At 37.9% G+C, this 17,099-nt stretch overlaps 1 protein-coding gene across 3 annotated transcripts in view; it reads left to right on the forward strand.

Annotated features, from left to right (window-relative positions):
• The window catches only part of SYT9 (synaptotagmin 9), a 70,953-nt gene extending 54,325 nt beyond the window's left edge, over positions 1 to 16,628 (forward strand). Inside the window, exons 4-8 of one of the 3 annotated variants that reach the window (XM_031613868.2) lie at positions 8,063 to 8,183; positions 9,196 to 9,367; positions 9,986 to 10,115; positions 10,714 to 10,870; positions 11,939 to 16,628. In XM_031613868.2, the coding sequence (XP_031469728.2) occupies positions 8,063 to 8,183; positions 9,196 to 9,367; positions 9,986 to 10,115; positions 10,714 to 10,821 (531 nt within the window). In that variant the 3' untranslated portion in view covers positions 10,822 to 10,870; positions 11,939 to 16,628. Of the gene's footprint in view, positions 1 to 8,062; positions 8,184 to 9,195; positions 9,368 to 9,985; positions 10,116 to 10,713; positions 10,871 to 11,938 lie in introns of those variants that run through there. The other 2 variants (XM_031613869.2, XM_031613870.2) reach the window with 2 other exon arrangements.
• Positions 16,629 to 17,099: the final 471 nt, after the last annotated feature.

A 17,099-nucleotide genomic window follows, 5' to 3' on the forward strand; every position in this document is an offset into this window, starting at 1 on the left:
ACAATACCAAATGTGGCAATCTATAAAGACTGACAATATGGCGTATACTGAAATGGAATACACTGGCAGAAATGCAGAAGTGAATCTGTCCACAGCACCTCACTTGTAAACTCACATCTTACAGGCTATTTTTAAATATTAGATCAGAAAGATAAAGTGATCTTCTGTAGCTCTGAAGTGTTCCCATATCCTTCCCTACCAAACAGACACATTCCTTTCCCCTGTCAAAATGATTAAAGATGCACATAATTTCTGGAAGAGAAAAGGCAGAGAAAGGGAAGGCAGATTTTTTTGTATTGCCGTATTCATAGAGTACTTCGTATTTTGTAGAAAGCAACAAGTCACAGAAGAATTGCATAAAGCAGTAGCAACTCAAGAAAACAAAATTCTTTACAAAGGAATAGCAGAACTTGAAAGGAAAAACTTAAATTATCTACTCCTTTCTTTGACTAACAATGCCACCTAGCAAGCCCTATAAAACAACTCCATGTACACTCTTTCCTCATAACTAACAAGGAAGCTAAAAATTACTTTTGTTAACTTCTGACATCAGTTTCTGACACAGCAACACACACATGAAGAGGACAAGTATTCCAGCTCTTCCAGCCATGTCTACTAATTTTCATCAGCTCAGCTCAGGCCGTCACTCCCATTTATCAATTTAGTTTGGAACAAATTAAGACATTATCTCAATTGCTATAAGATAATTCATTAAAGTCCCTCCTAAGCCTAGATTCAGCAAAGTAATTTAGTTTTTTGGGTTACTGAATAGAAAATTTACATAAAGAATTCAAAGCCAGTAAAAGCTATAGGATATAAGTATGAGTTTAAAAATAATTGTGAGTATGAAGTTTATCAAATGGAGGCTTCTTAAAGTAAGGATCTTAATAGAGAATAATTTAGCAATAGTCTTAAATGACTCAGCAAGAACATTCTGTAAATGCATTCAGATAACTGAAGACAACATGCTGCTAACCGATTGGAAAGGCAGTTTCAGTTAATCATTGCCATTCTATTTACAGGATATAAATTATGACAATGGAGATGTAGAGTCTTCACAAAGAAAAGTACAACACCTGCAGAAAAAGGCCTCTGTCCGTGACTTACTAAGGATACTGTGGCAAGAGCAAGTTATGTATATGGTCTCCTCAGATGCATTAATTGGATTTGTCATAGCCTGTAAGATGTGAGTTTACAAGTGAGGTGCTGTGGACAGATTGACTTCTCCATTTCTTCCAGTATATTCCACTTCAGTAGATGTCACACTGTCAGTGTTTTTAGGTTGCCACATTTGGTATTATGCTTCAGATGTCTTTTTCATTCATACCCTTTGACTCCACATTCTAAGATATTCTGACTGACTAACACAACACAAAGTCATATCTGAAGATTCTCCTTATACAGTGGTCTGTCTTAAAGAAAAACAATCATGACACAAGGATGATGGATTCAAGAGAGGAAAAAGAAAAATCTTTGTCTGGCTGTGATGTGATGGCATAGGATAGCCTAACTTTATCTTGTTTTCTTTGTGAAATGGAAAAGACCCAATGACACTAATCCAAAGATCAGAAGTTGGCAAGATGCTAAGCAAAACTCTTTGACTGTCACCACAGCATGGTCAGTACAGCCTAGCTAGCTCCCAGTCCTGATGTCACCAATCTGCTCATTTGCATTGGTGAGCAACAGGTTCAGTATTGCATCTCCCCTGGTGGGATCTTGACTCAAGTAGTTATCCTCAATGCATTCCAGGAGCCTCCTGAATTGCCTACAGCTCACTGTGCTACTTTTGCAGCAGATAATTCATTCTTAAAGATTCATGCAAGAATCACTCAGATTTGATATTTTTATCAATGTATGCTAAGTAATAAATGCTGAGATACAGATAATCCAGTGGAGAAAATACTAGGATTCCAATAATTTCAAAATAAATCATTATTTTGCCTTTTTGTTCATCCTAGATTAGGATCTGTATATACTTTATACAGTTGTGTACACATACAAACAAGGTAAACCATTCCCACTTTCCACAAACTTTACTCACTCACTGTATATAGTCTGACTGGCTGATTAATGCCTACTTGACTAGAGTTCATTTCTTTAATTTAAGATGTCATAAAAATAGAATTTTCCAGTGATATCTTTTTTAGCCATCTTAAAACATGAATACTTCTGTAATGAGAAGGCACCTGGCACTTTTCTATTCATGTGCAAATCCGATTAAAAACATACATTTCTAAAGTGTTTTTCCTCAGTATACATTTAACTCAAAGTAATCTTATGAAGAAATAACTGAAAATTTAGAGTTACCTTCATAAGTTTATCATTTTTTAGATACGTTACATGATTTGTAATCTTTCCAAAATAGATTAGATTCACAAATGTTTCCTAGTGTGCTATTTCCACAGAATTTGTGTCATGGACTTGTGCCTGAACCAGATGAACATCCTAGATCACTCAAATCTGAATCAGACTTCTCAACATAGATGAGCAATTTAATAGATTTATATCCAGTAAAGGATAAAGCACTTCTTAAAGTATTTTTTCTTTTTCATTTAGACATAAAATATATGCCTACTATACTTAAATTACCTTTCTCTTAGCAGGGTGAACCTATTCCAAAATCCTGCAGAATTGAAACCCCCATATCATTAAAGATAATAATGAAGAATAATATACAATAAAAATAATCTTGCAGTACAGAAGAATAATTTCAGTAATTCCAGTGAAGACTGTAAAATAACTAGATTTTTTTTTATGTTATTTTATTAAATTTGGACTGATATTCCTTCACTAGGAGTAGGGAAAAAGAAGCAAGAAAAAGAAACATAATACTGGCAATCAGTCCACAATCTCATTTCACAAAATGCCCATTTTATTCCTCATTTCCAGTGCCATGCAAAACTGCGAATGGAGGTAGTTTGCGACATCACAATTTTCTGACAGAGCAAAAAAAATCTGTAAAGTCTCTAAAATTCTGAGTGTCCTGAAAACCTGTGTCAACAGGTAGCACCTTTAAAAGATGTCAGCAAGGGTACCGCTCCCTCTAAGTGCTCCTCTTCATGGTTAAGTTGATCAGATGAATAAAACTGTATCTGAGCACCTCACTACCCATAATTAGCATGATTTTATTTTTGTTATGTACCAGAAAAATAACACATACATACATACATACATACATACATACATACATACATAGTGGCTGTCTTCTTATACATGAGGAACTGAGGAACCTGTCATAACTGAGGCATATACTTTAGAGGGACATAGGCACTATGTGATAGCAAGCCTGCTACAGCTTGTTTGCTACAGAAATCAAATAATTTGCTGGAGACATGGGCACAAAACTTATGATTGTATAACTCAGCAATAGCATGTTTTCACCTAGACTAAAGACAGAGGGAGAACTTATGACCTATGATTTGTTTTTTACCTTCCATCTCTTGCTGCTTGTTTAGAACAATTTTACATCTCTGTTCTCTGCACCCAATGTATTTAAGAAAAGGAATAAGCAGTCCACAAGAGCTGTCTGATGCCAAATGTAATTCCCATTTGTCAGAAACTCCCTAACTATCAGATAACTTACAACTGAGAAGGTATGATCCAGCCTGAATTTCCTAATGCTGCCTCAAAGGAATCAGAAGTGAAGCCCTACAGGGGTCCATTACCACGGTTCCCTTTAAGATTACACGTCCTCCTGTATCTCAGGATGACTTATGCACAACCTAAGCACCATCATGGAGCTGCTGACACATGACTAGGCAGTGACTTATCCTTCAGGCTATTTGCTAAAAACTATTTTTAAAACTGTAAATAGCTTCTGATAATAGTCACACAAGCTATTAATGTGAGCGCTAGAATTCAGCATTTTAAAAGACATAATGTCACACTGTTAGATTTACAGGGGGAAATACTAGAAGAGTTATCTTCGAAAGGCAGGGACAATAAATCTTTCAGGAAAAGCCACTGAAACTGATTTTAATAATACAATTTCTGTAGCTATTTACCAAGTGGAGCACTGGAGCTGCGTAAAGAATGACCCTGCCATGTTTGACAGTATCTAAATATTCCAATACACAGTTAAAACAAAAGGTGCCTTACAGGACTGGTTTTATGCTGAAGGAAAATGGAATGGTTTCACAATGCTATCTTCTTCTAAGACCTGTGACCAAATAATGGAAAATAGCCACTCTCAGAATCTGCCAGAGTGACAAATTCCCCTCATTGCCCAAAGATGCTTCTTTTAATTTCTGTGGCTTCTGAAATTCTGTTCCCTCGAGTTGCGTACTTAGCAGTTGAAGACAGTATTCCACAGCTATGAATCTGAGCACCTTGGAGCTCAGGAACTACACTTAAATTATGGATTTTTTTCTTTCTCACAATGGGAAGAAAAACTACCCCCTCTAAAGTTGTCCTGCTGTTAAGCACAGATGTCAGTCAAGGGAAACTTCTCCTACTTCCACCACTTTAGCCTGTAGGACTGAACGTCATCTTTTCAAAGAGCACTTCAATACTGCCACAAAGCAAGTCAGCAAAACAGTGCTGCAGCAGGTCTACTTCCAAGCATGATCCAGCAAGGCACTAAACAGGATGAGTCATATCAGTTATCCTGATACTGTCACAGCCTTTATCAGCTTTACAGCCACCACAAAACACTGGTCTTTAGAATGAAAGGGATGACAGTTGACAAAGTTCAGCCAAGGTTAAAAACTAGTTATTACTGACAGAAGGTCCTCATTATCAGCATTTTCCTTCTTTGACAGCAGCTCTCTCCAATAACAGCAGAAGGAAAGGAGCTATTTCTGACTGAATGCACATATTTTCTGAAATCCCTTCTGATGTAGCTTTTTCTCTGATAGTGACCACCATTCTTTGTCTTGCATATCTCCCTACTAACTCAATGTTGTGTGCACACAGGCTCTGGGCACGGGTCTGTGCAGCAGCTAGCTCAGAGACAAACATTTGCTAGGAGTTCTTTCCAAGCATTTTCACTTACCTTTTATGTCCTGTACCATCCTTCATTTGGGGCGTGTTGGGTAGGGGGGTAAAGTGCACATGTTTGTGCGACATAGAAGTTGGTACAAACACAGCTCGTAAAGACTCTTATCTACAGATGCATTGATCTTTTCTCAAAACAAAATGCACTGCTCAATCCTTATTCAGAAAGCACCGAATATCTGTTAAGTAGGGGAGAGCATAGCACTAGCCTCATGACATAAGCAAGGCAGTCAAGGTAGAAGAATAATCCCACTTCTGATAGTCATTTCTTGTGTCAAGCTCCACTCAAATTCAAAATGGGAGGAGTGTGTTTAAGAGTGCCAGGATAAGGGTGCAAAATCCATGCAGATACATTTAAAAACATCATTTTTTTCCATCTAACTACATTCTGTCGGACTTTATTACAGAACTGAGTTTCACAGGAAAATCAATTTAGCAAGCGAATATTTTCAGTGGATCAGAAAGTTCATCTGAGGTGAAATTGATAAAAAAAATATTAAGAATTATAGCAACTGTCTTTTCACAACCTGCTGTGCTCAGTGGGATGCTTCTTCCACTTGTTCTCAGAAAATACTTGTCGGAAGCAATCTGTCATCCTCTTCCCACTAACGAATTACTCAATGGGGTATATATGTGGGAGAACTCCATTCATACCCCGTGCCTTCTAGTTTAGACAAGAAGCTTCTCGCTGCAAGACAAGATGTCCTTTCTCATTAACTTTTTCTGAAGCTTTTTTATTTCCTGTTGAGATTTATTTATTATAGCAAGGACTATAGCCCAGGTCTCCCTATTCCCAAGTGCTTGGCTCTAGACTCAGTATCTGATTAAGTCCAACAAATACCAGGTATTCTGGAGTAGAACTATTTCAAAAAGAGAGGTGAATAAACCTTTGCTATTTTATTCCTAGGTAAAATGCCATTCAGGAAACTATTTCTAACCATCCTTTGGGCATTTGGCCCAAAGCATGTCACTAGTGATTTTGAAACAAAATGCGGTGTTTCAAAATATTGATGAAATTACACTGGATGGTTACAGCAATTCATTCACTCTCATGCCATTTAATCATAATAAGCAGTTTACTGTCATTTTATGCCAAGGAATGACTGCTGATGTTATGTTGTCATCTCTCCCTGACACTTGATATTCTGGAACTGTTTTCCACATATCAAATGACAGACTCCCTAGTGGATGTAAAAAACCCGAGGCAAGCTGTATACATCACACATGGGCCATTACCTTTCCTTCTCCAAGAAGCTCTAGGGAGGCAGGCATGTAAATCAGAAGCTGTGCCATAGGTGCTGCTTTCCCCTACTGAGGGCAGCTCAGATGACATGCTCACACTGACACAGGAGCAGCTGCCCTGAGAAAGGAGAAAAGCTGTTCTGCAGAGCTATGTAGGCAAGATAGACATGTTCCACAAGAGCTTCATTGCTCTTCCCTATAAAATCTAGAATGTAGCTTTGAGTTTGCCAGAAAGGAAAACTTTTTACTGAAAAGTGAAATATTGGGTTACAGGCAGTAGGTCTATGAAGGTACCAGTTCACTTCTCAGTGAAAAAATTGCAAATCAAATCTCAGAAACCCTTTGATACAATCCTTTATCCACTATATTTTTTCATAAAAGTTTGGCCTAATAGGATCTGCCCAGTACAATAGTGACTACACTTCTACCACAACTGAGTTGACAAAAAATTGAGATTTGCAGAAAACTTTGCCCTGCCCAAGCAATTTCCTGTGAACCTCACTGCAGGCGTCCTTCGTGTGCACCCTCAGCAAGTTCGCTGATGACACCAAGCTGAGTGGTGCAGTTGACATGGTAGAAGGAAGGGATGCCATGCAGAGGGACCTCGAGAGGCTAGAAAGGTGGGCCTGGGTGAAACTGATGAGATTCAGCATGGCAAAGTGCAGAGTTTTGCACTTGGGCCGGAGGAATCCCAGGCATCCCTACAGACTGGAAGGAGCGGTCCTTGAGAGCAGCCCTGCACAGAAGGACCTGGGGGTCTTGATGGATGAAAAATTTAACATGAGCCAGCAGTGTGCCCTTGTGGCTTGGAAGGCAAATGGTATCCTGGGCTCCATCAAAAGAGGGGTGGCCAGCAGGGACAGGGAGGTGATTGTCCTCCTCTACTCTGCTCTTGTGAGGCCCCATTTGGAGTACTGTGTCCAGGTCTGGAGCCCCCCCCTCCCAGTACAAGAAAGACAGGGAACTGTTGAAGAGGGTCCAGAGGAGAGCCACAAAGATGATCAGGGGACTGGAGCACCTCCCCTATGAAGACAGGCTGAGGGAGCTGGGCTTGTTCAGCTTGGAGAGAAGAAGGCTGTGGGGTGACCTCATTGCAGCATTTCAGTACCTAAGGGGAGCCTACAAACAGGAGGGGAATCAACTCTTTGAAAGGGTAGATAACAGCAGGACGAGGGGAAATGGTTTTAAGTTGAGGCAGGGAAGATTTAGGTTGGATGTCAGGGGGAAGTTCTTTACAGAGAGAGTGGTGAGGTGCTGGAACAGGCTGCCCAGAGAGGTTGTGGATGCCCTGTCCCTGGAGATGTTCAAGGTCAGACTGGATGGGGCCCTGGGCAGCCTGGTCTAGTATTAAGTGTGGAGGTTGGTGGCCCTGCATGTGGCAGGGGGGTTGGAGATTCGTGATCCTTGAGGTCCCTTCCAACCCTGGCCATTCTGTAATTCTGTGATTCTACAGAAGAGAAGGCACAGACATCTGCTGCAACTTATCAACATGACATGCAAATCACTACAAAACATAGAACGAAGATGTTCCAGTACCTCATGGTACACCTCATCACATCAGTGTGTCTCTGCTCCAAGTACAAGTAATGAAAACTGTAGCTACATTTACACTTCACAGCTTTGAAGGTCTAGCAACAATTGTAGTGACTTGAATCTTGTGTGCATATGGGTTTCTGTTTTTCCAGCTGCATTTGAGAATGAGAATTCAGCTTCTGCTTACAGAAATGTAGATTCTCAAAGGTATAATTTACCTTTATCTCCCACGGATTATGTCTAGGGAAAACTGTTATTATTGCTTCATATTTTTTCTGTTTCTTTGGAACAGGATAATGTGGATCTTGGTGACCTGATGTTTTCACTCTGCTACCTTCCAACAGCTGGTAGACTAACTATTACAATAATAAAAGCAAGAAATTTAAAGGCAATGGATATCACCGGAGCATCAGGTAAGAATTCATTTAATGCTCAGTGTGGATTAGTGTCCCATTTCCCTCCCAAGTCACAGAACTTCAGTCCTGTCAATTACCAGAATGTTATTTGAAAAGAAGCATTTTTACACTGCAAGCTCTTAAGTCACCTGAGGAATTCCTGAGAAATAAATAATGTTCATTCTGCTTTAACCAACAGTTTAAAATAATCTCCTCTCAATAAGAGAGCAACATTATTACTTCTAAAGCAATCATGATTCAAAACAGGATGAGTTGGCGAAGTTGATTTCATATTAGAGGCTGGATCATACAACAGATTATTTGTTGTGCACAGAGGCAGGTTGACCCTCGACAGTCTCCAAGAGACACCAAGCCAATTCTGCTGCCGTTGGCATATGGACAAAACAGTCATCCCAGACTCCTTTCAACAACAGTTTCAAAATTGGCTAATGAAAACAAGAAAAACTAAATTAAATAAGAGCTCATAGATTCATTTTTTGTAGTAGAACTCCCCAAAAGGATCCAGAACGTGGTAACTTTTTTTTTCTTTTTTCTTTCATTTTCTTTTTCACTGCATCCATAATTACAATTCTCTTGAGAAACATAAACTGCAGTTTCTTACACTTGGAATTATATTTAACCATACATCAGTACTGTGTACAATGCTGTCATCTTCTGTCTGACCTACAAATTTGTAAAAGTAATTATGTTGTTATAAATACACTAATACACGGGCTGATGTATAAAACAGTCATAGTTCAGTGGATAATTTAATACTCTTTCAGAAATCAGTACACAAAGAAAAACTTATTGAAGCTGAATTGTTCATTATAGGATTTCGAACAGGTAAAGCTTTCCAATGTCCATTGCCTCCCAATCATTCCATGGTAATAAAAAAGCTCAAATTCCAGATGCAAGTGACTAATTCTGCAAACTGCTATGGGCATACAAGAATACTCCCTTTACTGACCATTTATGTTTTTGTAAAAACGACAAAAGAAAACCAACGTTATTCTTATGATTCACACAGATCCCTACGTGAAGGTTTCTTTAATGTGTGAAGGAAGGCGACTAAAGAAAAGAAAAACTTCCACCAAGAGGAATACCCTTAATCCCGTTTACAATGAAGCCATAGTCTTTGACGTCCCTCCAGAAAACATTGACCAAATTAACTTGTCGATAGCTGTTATGGATTATGACCGGTGAGATACCTGTAGATGTAAAATAATAATTATCTCAAAATCTAGTATAGTAGTTTTGCATCCAGGAATGAAGTTATCCTTTTTCTCCCAGTGTAAGGGAAATTAAATATTTTCTCATACTGAGTTAAGTAGAAGACTAAAATGTCTCATTGTCAGGCAGAATTTCCTTTCTAAATTTTAAAATGCAGATTTGCATCCATAACAAACATAACTAAGCTGCATGTGTTTACCAGAACAGAAATAACTGAACATACAGTCAGTTCACACGCTGGTTTTCTGTTTCTGAGCAACTGCACTAACCCCTTAGACACATGACTCAGTTTATAAAATTTGGCTCAGTTTACTTGTAACTAGTTACAGAACACAAACAAATAACTTTTGACATTTCTCATACAAAAATAAAATAAATGCATATAGAAACACAGTGTTTGCTACCATGGATAATATACCAAATTATTTTGATTTGTGGAAAATTCAAAGAGCAAACCCTTGTAATTTATACTTTATTATATTTAGATACATCTAAAAAATCATGATTATTGTCTCTATGAAATATGCAAATGGTACAATTCTAAAGGTAATATTTTATGAAAAGCATATTATGGAACATTTTCACAGTGTAGGTCACAATGAGGTCATTGGAGTATGTCAAGTAGGCAACGATGCAGAAAGTCTAGGTCGTGACCATTGGAATGAAATGCTCTCATATCCTCGGAAACCCATTGCCCACTGGCATCCTCTTGCAGAGGTAAGACTTTTTTCTTGCTTTCCCATTACTGTAACTGTTAAAATCTTAGTATATGGCATTAGAAATAGGATGAAATTTTACAAACAAAACCAAGATCCACAAGTATACACTAAATCCTAGAAAAGTGCTCAGAAACACCAATACTGATAACATGCAAATTAAGTCTGCTCCTTTCAACAGAAAGTAATTAATGTATTTGATAAATACACAAAAGCCACATACATCGTACAATGGATAAAGATTTCAGATTTTATTTTATTTGTTTGGTTTCTTTTTTGTTGGTTGTTTTTGTTTTGTTTTTCAGACATAGGATAGGGTAACTTTCACTGATCATTGATATAAAGAAGTGGGCTTCCTAAGGTTTACGTATTGTTTTACTATATAGAAACCTAATCTGATTACTTCTGTTGTAAGACTATATCATCTAGCGCATCTCAAGGAATGTCTAACTATCCTGAAAAGGGAAAAAAAAAAAAAAAAGGGGTTTAAGTGTCTCTGGAGATTTGAGGCATTAGTAAGAAGCCACGCAATTAGAAAAAAATTTCAAGGTTCCTATGGTTTTTGTTTTGTTTTGTTTTGTTTTGTTTTTTGTCTTCAGGGCCCTATTCAGCAGAAATGTTATGCAGGTCTTCTGCGCTTGGATGGCTGCCGAAGAGGCTTCCTCACCCTTTTAACCTATTCAGCAGAAATTTGGCATTCCTGTTGAGCTCTTTCTTAGCCATATCCTCAGGGGCTATTCCACAGAGTCCAGTGGGGTAAAGATGTCCTTTTAATCCCTCTGTTTAATCCTCTCCCTTCCCAATACAGGAAATGCTAATCTTGATTCATGAGACACAAAACTTCAATGTTCTAACTAAATTGCTTCCTAAGAGTTCCCATGATTTATTTTTGTTGTTACTATCACTGGTTAAAGTTGGGCAATAATCCCCATCACGAGAAGCTACTATATTTATGGACAGTCACAATTGTCTGCTGAAAGAAAAGAAAAAATATCATACTCATATTAAGCCGTGTACAATGCCATAAGCACCTGATGTGTAGAGGCAGGCAGCAGACAGACACTCTGAGTGTACTTTCTGCAGAGTGTAGACTTGTTATCATAATGCACCTAAAGACTTGACTTGGTTGCAAGCACCAGCATTAGGTTCCATAAGTTCCATTGTTCCATAAGTGAAATGTCACACAATAGGAAGATGTTACAAAATGGCAAAAATACCCCAGCCTTGTCCATCTCCGTAATCAATTACATTTTCTGGTTCCTGGGGACAACAGCAGCACATTTTCAGCAGGGAGACCTTCGATCACTCCCAGCCCATTGCAGCAGGAAGAACTGTGCCTTGTTAGAGAATGGGGATAGCAACAGACAACATGGCTGTGAAGGAAGATCAAGTGAAATCTGAAGCCCAGGTTTTTGTGCCCTCATTGAAAAGTTAGCTCCTGGTGGAAGTGCCACAATTGAAATACCCACCTGGGCATTTGGGAGTTGAGTTTAGAAAACACATCACTGAGCTCTCAGCTGTAACCAAACCCTGGTAGGAACAGACCAAGAGAGCACATGAGGAGCACTATAACAGTTAGTATGTCCTAAAAAATGAGTAGTGTCTCTTAGCAGAAGTTGGCTACATCCTTAAATCAAAGTTGTCTTCCCTCTTTGATAAGTTTTATTGCAGCCAGAGCCCACAATCAGGTTTTGACAGCTCTTCCCTTTTTTACAGGCAACCTGTTCTTTTCATACATGCCTTGCTAACTTCTTTAGATTTCATTGCTGTGAATTGCTTTTCATGCCACTGAGCTAAACAGAGACTTTTTTTTTCCCTTCCCAGGAATCAAGTGGGGGAGGGTGTCCAGCGCATCCAGGCTGTGCAGAGAAATATATACACAGCATATCATTTTGGTTCCTGAATCAGGATTAGGCTCAGCGAGAGTTCTGGAACCTCTGTGGCCACAACCATAGGACCCTGAATATTGCTGAATAGAACCCTCAGTCTTCAACTGTGTGAAGAGCTATTGGTTTCAAGTAGTGCAATATTATCCACTTGTAGCATTAGTTCTCCAGCTGACACTATTGCTACTGATAGATTTTTTTGTATGGTCATAAGCATTACCCAAATTCAAATCAAATGTTTTGCTCATTAGAATAACCCAGGTTTTACAAGCAACATGACAGCAGTGAAAACAACAGATATTGAAACCAGCTTCAAATATGATTATTGTATTTGCAAAGGAAAAAAGAAGTGCAGTATTGTAAATGTAAAGCTATGTAAGTCATTTTTTTCCCAAGAATGATTGTCATCAGACTTTTTTGATGGTGAGTTGTATCTTTCATCTCCGTGTCTCCTTTCACCTTACGTGAAAACAAGACTAATTCACTCCTTTGCTGAAATGCTTCAAATCCTTCAAAGCTGTAAAAAGTTCTGTTGGCTGAGAACAAGATACATACAGCGTTTGCAATGACAGTGTGTTCTTTTAGAAAGAAGATAAGGATCTGTGTAGCATGGAGACTGGGAGCCCTCAGTGTTATTAGATGATTTTCCAGTCACTGCTTCTTTGTTGTGTCCATAACACTGCGAAGGGTTGGAAGAATCTCACAGGTGGCTTTCTTTCATCATACACACAAGCACACACACGCACATCATTTTAAAATGCCACTCCAAACCTATGTAATGCCTGTGAAGACTATTATTTGTAGTAGAACTAACATTGATAGGGCTATCTTAAATGATTGTATATTGTAAATGCTAATGAATTCTGACCATTAAAAAAAAAATCGAATCAAAGTATTAAATTCTTTCACATAATGAACTCTAAGTCCTGGAACAATCGTCCCTCGGATAAATTTTGCTCATTATTTATCCATGCATAGGGTTAATTTTTCCTTAATTTTTTCATAGAGAGACTTTGAGTCAAGTTTTTACATCAGTATCTTTACCATAAAAGGGCAAATGCAAATTACGTGTATATTATACAATCTAGTTGCCTGCTAAACACAGGGAGGTAGCCCTTGTCTTTGTATATATTCAGGTAAGTTTATGCACATGAACATTGTTTTGCTTCTTGTATGTGTTAAATGCTCACCAGTCATTTTCAGTTTCTAATTGAGCTGACACATATGATTGTCTAAATTCAAGAAAATATTTGCAATTTTTATTAAAAAAAAGTTTTATAACTTGTTATTTGAGGATCTTCCAGAAAACCAGAATTGTTAATGGGTAAAAACGCAGTTTAACGTTTGCAGAAGATCTTGGATCTGTTCTAAACGTGTAGTGTGGCTATAAAGCAGAAGTCTTAAAAGTATAGTTGTTATAAAAAAATAATAATAAAATCTCACGCTATGCTATGAAGAATATAGCTATCACATGCAAGGACACTCCTGGCAAACTCAGCAACTCTTCAAAGCCTGCCCAAGCAAAATTTCAGATTGGTAGCAGGTCAGGTCCAGAACAAAAAAATACAAAGTACCCCTAGCAAAGGTATTTCAGTACACGCTCAAGTGAAGCCTTATGTCAGCAGCCCAGTGATATAATACAGTGCTCATAACTGTTCATGTATGATCCTCACTTCAGGCAAAATTCTGCACTCTTTACTCAGGCACATCTCCCAGGAGCCAACGTGGGGAGATACGCATGAACAAAGGAGGAGGACCTTTTTCTTGTAAGTGGAGATCTTTGATTTCCTGGATAAATCAGCAGAGATGCAGTCCCACTTGGGATACAAAGCAGGCAGCTGCATGCTTTCCCACTGCAATCGCTATTACCAGGGCAGTGTTATGAACAGTAGCTTCTGTAAGAATGAAGAGACCTATGCAGCTAATTCATTTTGTCTCCATGGAACAGAGCAGAAATTTTTCTCAGATTTGCCTCGAGTGACTCAGAAGGGCATCAGCAGAAAAGTAGTGTCATTATAATTGCTAATGTTTTTTTATTTTATTATCATACTCAGTTCATTTAGTGCTGAAGGGGCTGGCATCAGGAGAATGATTTTGAAAACAGTTTGAAATATTTCTATTACAAAGAAAAGAAAAATCTTTTTTTTTTTTTAATTCTCCTAATTCTTGCTCTCTGACTCATGACTTACAAGCTGTTACACAGGCTATGGCATTATTTTGTGCTTTATAAAAATATCTGCCTTTTCACAGCAGTGCATAAGTGGAACAGTAGCTGTTTTCTGTGCTTCTCTCTCTTCACCTTTTGATTCCACTTAATCTATGCTACTCCTAGACCTTCAATATTCCCATGTTATGGTTCTGGTGAGCCAGGCAATAGCAATATTGGACGTAAAAGAGCATCTACTGCTAGAATACCAGTTGGAAACACAGTACTGTGATCCCAGTACTGATCACTCTTTTCTTAACTATAATTCTCAGTGGTGAATTAGTAGAACAGCTCATAACTCCAAACCTCCAACCTCCATTTGTTTTATTTCCTGTGAAGACACAATTATGCTATATCACAAGTAAAGTATTACTAAAACAAAAAGGGAAATCCCTTAGAAATGCATCTCAGCAAGATTTTAATCCCACTTTACTCATTAACAATATTCTATTAAACTCTTAGTTTTCCAGAAGAAGCCACAATTTCAGATAGATTTTTATGAAAAAAAAGTGCGAGCTGTCCAAGGTTCTGACACTGAGGCAGACTATAATGGGTTGTCGTGTGAAATTCCAGGGCTAAAACACTCACAAGCACAACCCTTTTGCAGCTGAATGTTGAAATTCCTTTATTTTCACTGAAGTCACAAGGTATTAAAAGGTATAAAAAAAAAATTGTGGGTTTTTTTGTGTCCTTTTCCCCTGTAAATAATCCTGGCAATACACCAACCATACATGGATCACAACCTGCAGAAGCAGGGACTAGAAGAAAAAAAAAAAGCAAGCATAGAAAAAAAGATCCACATCCCATACTATTCCTGCCAGTCAGGAACCTGCAGACACCTCAGCATTCTGTACCAGCTGATACATAAGACAGCAGACGTATTATATAGGCGGGCAATGTAGCTACCAGTAGCAGAACTGGTACAACAGCAAACGGCAACAAAAAAGAATAAAAGGAAAGATTATTTTTGTCTAACCTATTTTTGGTTTGAGGAGTAGTTAATATGTTTTTTCACTTTTTAAAAACTCCAACCGGTATACAAAGCTGTATCAACACTTAGCACCTAAAGGTAAATTTACAATTTTATCATCTGGCAGTGTTAGAGCATTGAGGGAACTTATTTGCCATTAAGAAGTAATAATAAAATTCCTAAAAGCTCTCTTTATTCTCTTGTAGTCTAAAAGGAAGAAATGATAAAGGGAAAGGGAGAAAGAGGACTGGAAATTTACTTGAAGAGTCTTTTTGACCCACTTAGAAATCTATCATATTAAATTACTGTTAGTGCATTTTGAACAGAATGTTAGTGCATATTTGAACAGAAAGAATTAAAAAAAAAAAAAAGAATCACACAGTAGGTGACTCAGCATGAAGTGTTATCAATAAAGTGTTTTCTTCCCTTTAGAACAATGCATTTAAAAATATTTACATCTCAGTATTGATTGAGAAAACAATGGCTTTCTTGTTCCAAAAGGAAAAATGCATGTAGAGAAGGTAATCCACCACACAGTAGAATTTAACAGAAGCTTCCATGATGAGGAAAATAGAAGCAGGACAGACTCTGTAACAACTTCACTTTGATACTTGCTGTAAGTACTGGAAAGCCCTGATTGCAACCACAATTCTGTTCCGAAGTGACAGCCTTATGATTCATGAACCAAGCTATGCAAGGTGTGAATTACTCTGCAAGAGCACAGCACACTCAGAGCTGAGCTGCTTTTAGTGTCACCATCTAACACAATGAGTTGGGCAAGAAACTCTGGCTGGAAGTCCTCCGGAGTCCCAAAAGGACCTCTGCCTCCTTGAAGGTCCATGAAATGCACTAGTCCAGATGGCAGAAAGAGACACTATTCAGGAAAGATACCACCAGGACATACTCAACTGCTGACTGAGCACAGCACACATGGTACTGAAGGGAAGGTGACATGAGAACTTGTAAGCATCTGGGTTGTTTGTTTTGTCTGGATTTTTAGTTAGTCTTTCCATTGCTCACTTAGACATTGTAAAACTGGAATGTTTTACTCAGTTGCATGCTGGCCAGCTGTCATTTTTAATGCCCCTTGCAAAGGTGTGTGAAGAGAGCTGTGTTGTTTTCGTATACTTTCATTTTTAATAACACAAACATTGTACTGTACTTTATTATTTCTTGTTCAATAAATAGGCTTGGTATCTCTGTTTCATGTCTAATTTTGGAGAGCAGAGCCATTCCTGTACTGAGGCTCTCTCAACTAGGTGGGCATTTTTTTTTTTGTTTAGTAAAAATAATGCATGATTCCTTTTCGCAGTGATGGTTTGAGGGACAAAAAATTTCTTAATTTTGTAATATGTACTACAATCTTCTAAACACAAGTAAAAATGTACTGTGATCTATTTATATAAATCTAGTCTGAACAAGTAATTTTGATCTTAATAAAAACTCCGTAAGAAATTGTGCAATTGTAATTTATTGCTATTTTGTATTTAATAAATGAAAATTCAATTCATTATTCAGAAACACAGAAAACACTTTGGAAAGTGTTTTAACTCCATTTTTTTTCCATATTTTTTTTTCTATAAAATAAATGAGATCAGAGAAAAAAAGACTGTTAACATGATAGTTACTTTACCACACTCCAACATGATTTGGGGTTTTGAGTGCAGAATCCTCCTCTTGTTTACTTCTGTGGATGTAATTTTTATTAGAGAAACATTTTTATCAACATGAATCTCATATGTAATAATAAAGAATAAAAATAAAGAAGCTACAGAAGTACTTCTACCAACTCATAGTATGGTCAATTACCAAAAATTAGTATTTAGCATGGCAGGTTGGCAAGATTAGCATTCTTCTTGTCAAAACCTGACATGTAGCTCGGGGAAATTCCCAGGGTTCCACCTGGCAGAGCCCAGAAACAAG

The sequence above is a fragment of the Phasianus colchicus genome, chromosome 5 (genome assembly GCF_987193195.1).
Source record: "Phasianus colchicus chromosome 5, bPhaCol1.hap1.1, whole genome shotgun sequence".
NCBI lineage: Eukaryota > Metazoa > Chordata > Aves > Galliformes > Phasianidae > Phasianus > Phasianus colchicus.